The 9586-nt window shown below is 42.1% G+C and overlaps 1 protein-coding gene across 1 annotated transcript; it reads right to left on the reverse strand.

The window, feature by feature from the left end:
* Positions 1-264: 264 nt before the first annotated feature.
* On the reverse strand, positions 265-7146 carry SEM1 (SEM1 26S proteasome subunit). Its single transcript, XM_077303459.1, has 3 exons — positions 6933-7146; positions 1259-1352; positions 265-443 (listed from the first exon to the last, which is right to left on the reverse strand). Exons 1-3 carry the CDS (start codon positions 7129-7131, stop codon positions 401-403), a joined length of 336 nt encoding a protein of 111 aa, XP_077159574.1. The 5' UTR covers positions 7132-7146; the 3' UTR covers positions 265-400.
* Between the last annotated feature and the right edge of the window lie 2440 nt (positions 7147-9586).

Below are 9586 nucleotides of genomic sequence, written 5' to 3' on the forward strand. Positions count from 1 at the left end.
AAGTATTCAGCTCGCTGTTTTAATTTATCTGAAGGCTTCTTAAGTAGTGCTGAAAAATAAGCATTGCCAAGTTTTTCCCTAGTTTAGTTACAAAGTGAGGAAACCACAACAAAAGGTAGTTATGTTGAAGTTACGGTCAGTGATATTAAAGACATCAACATCAAAGTAAACCCATGCTAAACTTAACTAACTTAAACTTAATTAATTTGGGAAACATCAGCTATTCATAGGGGAATTTAAATAGCATACAAACAATACAACACGTGGGTTTGATTTTTTTATTTATACAAAACAAAATGTAGGTAACAATAGACAGTCCAGTGTCTGATCTTCCATCTTGCATTCCGTACACCTCTGTGTTCAATTTACAGTCCAATCTCAAATGACCTTATCAGGGAAGCTATGACGTTTCCATCTTGTAGCCGTGTTTTTCTAATTCAGCTCTGTAAAGACAAGCCATCCCCCACCAAAATGTGTTAAACTACCATTCAAAATACTGGATGTCTGACTTAATTTAACACTAAACACATTATGAATATAATTTCTTAAAGTGTTTCGTAATTATTCGTCCCTCAGTCTTAAAAATATATTCTTTAAACAAAGAATATAACTGCGTAAGACAGGTTTCAATAGGATTTTATGCTATGCTCCAATTTTTCCTTGGACAGAGACCAGATCTAAGAACAAGTCCTATACTGACTGTGTGTTGGGGCTCTGTCTTCTTCACTTTAAAGAACTACTCATCTTTCAAGGCAAGAAGGAAAAATGAGACCTTTCCAAGCACACTGCCAAAGGAACAGGACTAAGCATGTGCACTGATAGAGCACTTGTGGGCCTTAATCTGTACATGGAAACAAAAGGGGAACTGCGTTGCCACATGAAGTGACTGAAATATGGCCCAGGTCTTAAGTACCGGCTCCTCCTCCTGATTTGCCCACCATGTTTTCTGAAATTCTAGCTGTTGAGGTGAACCTGACCTGAAACAGCTTTTCAAATGTATATTAACAAATTGCAATATTTTTCAACTAGAGCTGGTCAGTTAAACCCATTGAGAAATGCTGGTCCCTCAAGTGCACTCCACCAGTATATACTGAAACCTGCCTAAACATCAGAAACATTTATCACTTATGTCTTCTGTAATAAGGCCCCATTCTATGCTGAACAAGGAGCCTTGTCAGAGCTGGTTCTTAATTTAGGGACTCTAGCCTGCACCACTCTGCTTTTACTTGTTTGCACATAGTGAATGTTTTCCAGTGACCTTAACTGATTGGAGAAATCATCCTCAACATTGTCATCATCCCAGTTGTCTTCCCACACGTGTGCATCTTCATCTTCATCTAAACCAGCCCAGTCTGAAAACAAAAGGCAAACATTTATTTGATACTCCAGACTGTTGAAAATTGGTAAAACATTTCAGGAAGAACAGAGGCTTCATTCCTTTTACATTTAATAATAAAATGTGCAGCAGGGTGTATTTAAATGGAAAGCTTCCTTAAGGGACCACAACTTTGCAATGGTTACTGATGGAGTTAAAAATCCAAAGAGACAAGTGTTTCCAGATTAAGATGTGTTTGTTGCATTTCTTTTTCCATAGCATCTCTGCGTGTTTTCAGTGAAGGATAAATTTCTTCACTGTCAACTTAGGTATTTTAACAGTAAAGTCTGGATTGAAGCCAAGCACCATGGCTTGCAAATGCATCTCCAGAGTCAAATGGTAAAAGCCATTCACAGATTTCCCCTCATTAAAGGGCTTGGCTGATAATTTGTGGCCACAGGTACCCCAGATGTGCAAGGCTGAACAACTCTGTTCAAGGTGCAAAGAACAAGCAAGGTGAACTAGTATCAGCCATGGCAGACATCAAGATGCAGCGAGGAAATTAGGCAAACAGATGAGAGAGCAGCAAATCTGATGCTGACTGCCCAGAGAGCTGATCATAGCACAGGAAGTTAAAAACCAGGTGCAATCCAAATACAGAATCTAAATGGATTAAAATTGTAGGTGGCTAGCGAGGAACTGAGAGGTGAGTCCCTATTCTGTCCTCCTAGCTCTGCAGATCACCTTTGTGATAACACCAGGCAATTTTAAAATTTACATTAGGAAAAGTCTAATAAAAGACAGGGGTCTTTCACATCATTTACTGCCTGGCCCTTTTAACATGTAGATGCTGGGCATCAAACCTGCATTCAAAACACAGGTTCTACCACTGAGCCATCATCCTTCCCCTAGGAGGTCCATACATATGTTGATATGGCCTAAGAGGTCAAAAAAGACTAAGTCTGGTTTATAATAATAAAATTAAAATCAAGATTTAAAAAACAGTTTTGTGTGACACATTTTAAAAGGGACCAGAAGACTATTCCTTGCTTCAAATACATTGCACTATGACAAAATCTGTAGGTTGCTAAAAATCCTAAAGCAGCCATAGTGTAATGCCTGTTATTAGGACCGACCAATGTGTACAAAGTAGAGAATAAAGGTCAGAGTTCCTCAGAGCTATTCTTCATGCTAGATATGTGAACAAACATGCTAAAACAGGATACAGAAAGGGGGGAAGATGTTTTGGAACATAAAGAGTGAAGTTCTCCAAAATGTAAAGTTCCTAACAATATTATTTATGCTCCATGGTGCCACAGATAGAATTAGATGGTACTAGGTACAAAATGCTATCTAATGAATACCGTTTACAATATGTTTTTAAGACGGATCTAAATTTGCTCCAGGGATGGCACACATCCGACATGGTTATCAGGGAGCCAGTGTCACATCCACAGTAATCCAGTGAAATAATAGATGTCAAACTTCTTTCACCTTAAAATTTTAGTCATTTAGACTGGGGACCTCCTGAATGGGGGACTGGCACACTGATCTTATGAAACTTCCTTTGCTAATTCTGAATGCTGATCATAGCTAATGCTGGAGCTGTTTACCAAGTTCCTTGCAACTATTATTATCATGTTATAATGCAAAGACAGAGGTATCACAATGAACTATGCCCTACCTGCAATGTATTAATTCATTTCAGATCAAAATACTTTTATGTTCTAATACATCAACATTTGTTGTAACACTAAACACAGCAGAAACACCAAACAACTGAAACTTTTATCCTGAGTAGCACAAGTCACCCACTCTTCTTGTTCTCACAGCATTCCCTTCTGCTAGTTCCCGAATCTATGCAGATGACCTGTATCTTCACTTCAAGTGTACTTTCAAGAAAGCAATTAAATTGGACTCTTATGTAAATAGATATGTTCACACTTGGAGTGAAAGATACTTCCCATAGAACTCCCAATTAAATCACATTTAGCTGTGTTGGGATTTACCAAAGAACCTCAGAGGCACAGTCAAATAACTCTTGACAAGGGAAAGAGCCTTTCTCCCTCTCTCAAAACTCTAAATGCAAATACAATAAAGGCTAACAAATCGATTGTTGCATAAGAACCAGAATCTATTTCAGACACATGTAGGTGTTTGTTTTATTCAATCTGCACAGAAAACTATTATTTTGGATGCAGCAGATTAAGGTCTCTTTTATAAGGGCTCTTTAACCTGCTTTGGCTTCTGAAGGCAGTCCTTTTCTTTTCTCTTCTTTCCGTGTCTTTTTTTTAAGGTTTCACACGTCTTAAAGATAAAATACAACAAAAACCCAATGGAGAAAAACATTTTGAAACCCAATTTAAAGTTCCATTAATTGTGAGAGGTCAGTTTTTTTATGCCTAAACTGTATTAAACTTTTTTTTTTTTGGGGGGGGGGGGATCAGTTTGAACTCAGAAGCCAAAGGTTTAAAGGGCCTAAATGAAAGGGACCTAACAAAACCACTTTCAGTAATTTCTTAAGTTTACATTTGCATTCAATGTAGAGTTGTGTGTAACATTCAGCATTTTATTACTACCATCTACTAGTTTTCCTAAAACCGTTCATGTCTGAGACACTTATCTGACATGTATTAATACATATATGTTTTGGTTTTATTTTTTACTTTTTCATTTTTATGGATAGTGTAAGGTTTTCTGGTTGCAACCTGCTATGGCCACATTTGGAGGAAAGTAGGCCACAAATACAATATTATAAATTAGGATTAATTCAACTGTATCTGTTAATAATTTACCATGTTACATTATAATCGAAACAAAGCCTTCGTATAACAGCAGTCAGGAAAAAAGTAATTATGCTTTTCATATAGCCAAAGGAGGTCTATTGTAAACTGCTAAAAATATACTATTATTTAACTGTATTACTTCATCATAAAATTAAATATTGAATAACATTATTAGGGATTTGAAAATATATAAATATTTTTGTGAATACAGCATAACACAAAATGACAAATAGCATGATTATAAAATTTTGGGGTAAGACTGACACTTTAGAGCCATGACAGCTTGCCTGTTGCACTAAAATAGCAAAGTAAAATATTTCTATATTTCATAAAACTGTATTATTATCTGCATAGTTTCCCTGTTTTATGTAAACCACCCTGAGCCTCAGGGGAAGGTGGTATATAAATATAATAAATAACAGATACTGTGATGAATACAGTATTTTTAAAAGCATTACAATGCTATAGCACATCAGAATGCTTCACAAAAAAACAACACAAATTCATATGGTTAAGTTAAAAAGCAGTACAAATTCACTTGTGAAGTGCACAAAGCTTTTATAAAAATACTTTCTTTGTAAAGTGTGTTTATCTTCTATATCAGTATGATTTCACATTGACTTACCACTAGCAAGCAATTAAAAAGAGAATTCTTTTTTTAAGTTTCTGCTCTAAGGAAGTGACTAGCAAGTTAAAATTAATAGTTTTAAGAGTGCATTTAAAGTAGCCATACTAAAAATTCACTAATCCCCGAATACAACAAACAAGGTTTGCAGGAATCCTGAAACAGATAGTAATCATCAGCTTGCAAATGTCACCCTTATCTAACTGGGCAACCTATATCCAGTGAATGCAATCTAGACCCATTAAAACAAATGTGGGTGTTACTGACTTCAGTGGAATGTGCTTTGCACCCAAGTTTGGCTTCTAGCACAAAGAAACTCAACACAAATTGCAAACATAAGGCCATGAAAGAGTGTTAAAATAAAATACTAATAAAAATTAGTCTATTATACTTCCAAAATTTTGAATGAAGACTACGAGAAACAAAAACTGAAACATGTCAGTGAAATATAAAATAGAATTTCCTGGAGAAATTACACTTTTCTCGTGTATACTACTGTTTCACTTTTAAAAGAAAAGCTATTACATATTTTATGAAAAGAAATATTTCAGTTTGTTTTTTTTAAAGCCTCACAGTTTAAAACGAGTTTATGTTTGCAACAAATCTACTGGAGTAGTAAAATAATAATCCACAAAATTTGTTCAGGGTCACTCAAACATTGAGGGTCTTTTGTTCATGAGATATTTGTGCAGCAACCCTAGGCTCTCTTACTAAGCATTAAGTACTATTGAAGTCTGTGACTTGTGCTGCAATTTTTTTCAAAACAACTTTTATTAAAATCAACAGGGCCTTCTCTTATTTGAATATTTGCTAATATAGTATTATTCAAGAGCTACTGGAAGTTTTTATACATTCCTTGCACTCCAGTTCTTTTGCACTGACATTAAGAACAGCCCTATCTACTGCCAAATATACTAACCTGTGCAACAGCGAAACATTGGCATCTTTTTCTACCCCTTTCTACCAAAATTATAACACTTGGGCAATCTGCATTTAAGTATTCCACTCCAACCTCAACAGCCCAAACACCACCTGACACCCATTCCATATCAAGCCTACATATGGTTTGTTCACAAAGCTCTTGATGTTGAAGTCCATCTATCTGCATTTATATACCGCCCTCCCTTGCAGCTCAGGGAGGTTTACAAAAAGTGTTAGGAAAGTAAGAGTACAGGATAAGTTTGGTAACTGTATCAACAATCTTAAGGTCACCAACAATCTTCATAATAACATGTTCAGGTAACATTTTGTTCGCAATCCCATTGAGTGTAATGATTTGGATAGGAGGGGAAAACTGGCCTGAAATAAAAAGCTGGCCTAGGCAGACCACTGGTTTGATCCAGCAAGCCATGTTTTAAGTCTCCAAGCCTCCCCAGGACTCCACCATTTTCTAAGGGACACAATGCGAATGACGCAGGATGACATATTCAGGTGGGTAGTCATGCTGGTGTGAAGCAGCAGGACAAAGCTGGATTCCAGTGGCCCCTTTAAGACCAACAGCCTTTATCCTGGGCATATGTGACATAGTAATTAAGGGCTAGACTAGGGAGAGGTGGGCTCAAATCCCACTGAAAAACGAAGCTGGCCGGGTGATCCTGGGCCAGCCAGTCTCATGCCAACCTGCTTCACAGAGTTGTGAGCATGGAATGGAGAACTGGGCACACTGCCCTGAGCACCATGGAAGGAGGGAGGAATGACACCGTAACAGAGAGATCAGGGGAAAAGATTTTCACATAGTTCAGCAGTGGAAGAGGCTGCCTCAGGGGGCGGGGAGCTCCCCCTCACTGGTGTCTGTCAGCAGCGGCTGGATAGATCCTTCCCCTGGACGCCTTAGGCCAGAGGTAGTCAAACTGCGGCCTTCCAGATGTCTATGGACTACAATTCCCATGAGCCACTGCCAGCGTTCGCTGGCAGGGGCTCATGGGAATTGTAGTCCATGGACATCTGGAGGGCCGCAGTTTGACTGCCCCTGGCTTAGGCTGATCCTGCCCAGAGCAGGGGGCTGGACTAGATGGCCTGTGCGGCCCCTTCCAACTCCACGGCGCCGAAGCCTGACAGTAAGCGGGTGGCCTGAAGGCATTCTGGCGAGGAGAGGAAACCGGGGCCCAGAAGCGATAACGTGCGCGCTCCTGTGGACGAGGCCTGTTGCGAAGGCTCTGCACCCCAACCCCCCTACCCCGGCCGGGCCTGCGTCCCCCGCAGCTACCTTCGGCAGGAAACTCCTCAAACTCGTCGTCCTCTTCCAAAAGCCCCAAATCGACGGGCTGTTTCTTTTCCGACATCATCGGCCTCGGCCTTGCTCCTCCGCCTGCCGCTCTAGACGCTTCCTGCGAGCGCAGCTCTATGCTCTGGCAGGAAATGACGGCAGCCGCGGCCTCGCCCGGGCCGTCGAAGGAAGGGCGCATGCGCCCGAAAGCGGCTGGGCCGCTGCGGCCGCCTGAGCTCGTGAGCGGGGGCTGTTCCTTTCCCCGCCTCTTCGGGGAGGAGCTCGTGCGCGAGCATCGCAAGGGGGCGGGGGTCTGTGCTCCGAGCAAGGGACAGGGAGGGAGGGAGGGAGGGAGGGAGGGGGGTGGGCGGCGCGTGCCCCCGTCGTGGGGGAGGCAAAGCGTGTTTTCTACGGGCTGCGCCCCGACAGTTGAATTCTCCGTTTGGTCGTTGCCATGGCAAAGCAGCCGGGAGCGGCCGCAACAGAGCGGGACGGAGCTTGGTTGTCGGAAGACCACGTTTGGCTCCTCACACGCGTCGCCTGAAGAGGACGGAGCGAAACGGGAGCGCGGAGGTCAAATGTGCCCGGGGTGAACGCAGGCATGGGGGATTTGCAGGCTGCCTCTTGAGAGGGCTTCATGTCCCCTCGACTCTCGCAGAAATGGGTGTCTGGATGCAATCGAGAGCAGCATGACGGCTCTAGACATCTGTGGCTGCAGCCCGTGGCTTTATTCTGCGCTTCTTATCACGCAGTGGGTGCCCATTCAGTTACCACACCCTCGGACATTCACTTCTGCCTATTATCAAACCTTCCCTATTGTTCAAAAAAACGTAACAGCTCCAAATGCTTGTGGAAGGATCTTACAGGAATATTTATGGCGCAGTGGTTGGCTAGTGGAGGCTGATAGCCCAATCCTACCAAGAGTTACTCCTGTCTAAACCCACTGAACTCAATGGCTTTAGACTGGAGTAAGACTACATAGGATTGTGTCATACGTCTCAGGAATGGAAAGGTATTTCTTAACGTCCTGCAAAAGACTGGAAATCCGAGGTAAGCAGTGGTAGGTTCTTTCAGGGGGGTAGCCAGGTTGATTCAATAGCCATAGACTCTTCTCACACCTTCAGTGGCCAACCAGTGTATTTCCTTCCCGCATCCCAGATATTTGACTAGGGCCATCTGCAGTCCTACATGCAATAATGATTGTCTCGTGAGAACATCACAGATCCAAACAAACACTACATCGGGACATGTTTGTCAAAGCATTGTCTGGCAGTCCTGTTTATGCTTAGTAGTACCCTAGAAAAAAGCACAGCTTTTAAAAATCACATATTTATTGTTCAGTACACTGAAAACTACATTGATTCAAGCATTCCTTATATCACACAGAACAAATAGCATTATTTGGCAAAATGTAATACAAACTACAATCCCTTTAGTAAAAGATGCTCGACAGACTTAAATTCTCACAAAGCATTTTGTTCTATAAATTCCGAATGCAATAACTTTATAATGGTATATAAACTAACAGTTTGAACACGACACAGTGTACGATAATGGGAGAAGTACACCCTGAGCCAACAAGAGTGATCCCCTCGTTGTATAGTGCAGATGGAAATTCCTTATCACTAGGATCCTCTTCCAAGCTCTATTTACTGTCTTTCGGATGTGACTACACCAACACAGTTGAATTAGGGCCATGATGTCTTTTACATAGTTTTATTATACTGATACATTTCCTCATACTGGACATCTTTAAAATATGTACTGCACCTTTTTGTGCAAGGGGGGAAGGTCTGAAAACTTAAGAGGGAGGGGAACTGTGATTTCCCTACCCTTGTTTCTCACACCTTTGCCCCTATTTCCTCACTTCAGCTCCTACTCTTCCACCTTGCTGCCTGCCCAATCCCTGTCATATGTTTCCCATTTTGTTTCTTGTGTACCAGATGCTACTTTCCCTCCCATTTCTTCTTTGCTCTTTCCCACTTCCCCAGTGCCTGTATCTCTTCCCTGTCCCCATCTCCCTGTCTGGATGTATTCATCTCCTGATGGGGACCATGCAGTGTTGAGTGCCTGTTTATGCTGCTAGTCGCCCCTCCTCCCATGACGTCTACACATATGCAGGCATAGCTTTTTACTAGGGAGGCTTTTATTTATTAATTAATGTACTTCATTTATATCCTCCTGTCGTGAACCCAAAACGGCTTGCCTCCTTTACAACATTTTACGCTCCCCAAGCCCTGTGAGGTAGTTTAGCATAATAGTGACCAAAGCTCTCCAAGACCCATTATGCACAGGGGGAATAACGCACATTTGGGGTGGAATGGCAGCGACTAAAATCACCGATAACGCGTGGTGCCGGCTGCAACCGGCCGCAGCTTCGGTGCATGCCGCCGAAAAAGCCGCGTTAGCGAAACCCGGAAGAAAGCGCAGCTTCCGGGTGACCGGGGCACAACCGGAAGCGGCGCTGGGATCGCCGTGTGCATAATCGGTTACTCTGGGTTTTGCCACTGTCGCGCCCCGTCCCGTGCATAACCGGTGTGTTTCGCGTCTTCCCCCTCCACGTTTTCCATGTGACCCGAAATCGCCGTTTCGGCGGCCGTGCATAATGGTCCTAAGCGAGTTTCCATGGCAGAGGAGAGGTTCAAACTTGAGAA

The sequence above is a fragment of the Paroedura picta genome, chromosome 11 (genome assembly GCF_049243985.1).
Source record: "Paroedura picta isolate Pp20150507F chromosome 11, Ppicta_v3.0, whole genome shotgun sequence".
NCBI lineage: Eukaryota > Metazoa > Chordata > Lepidosauria > Squamata > Gekkonidae > Paroedura > Paroedura picta.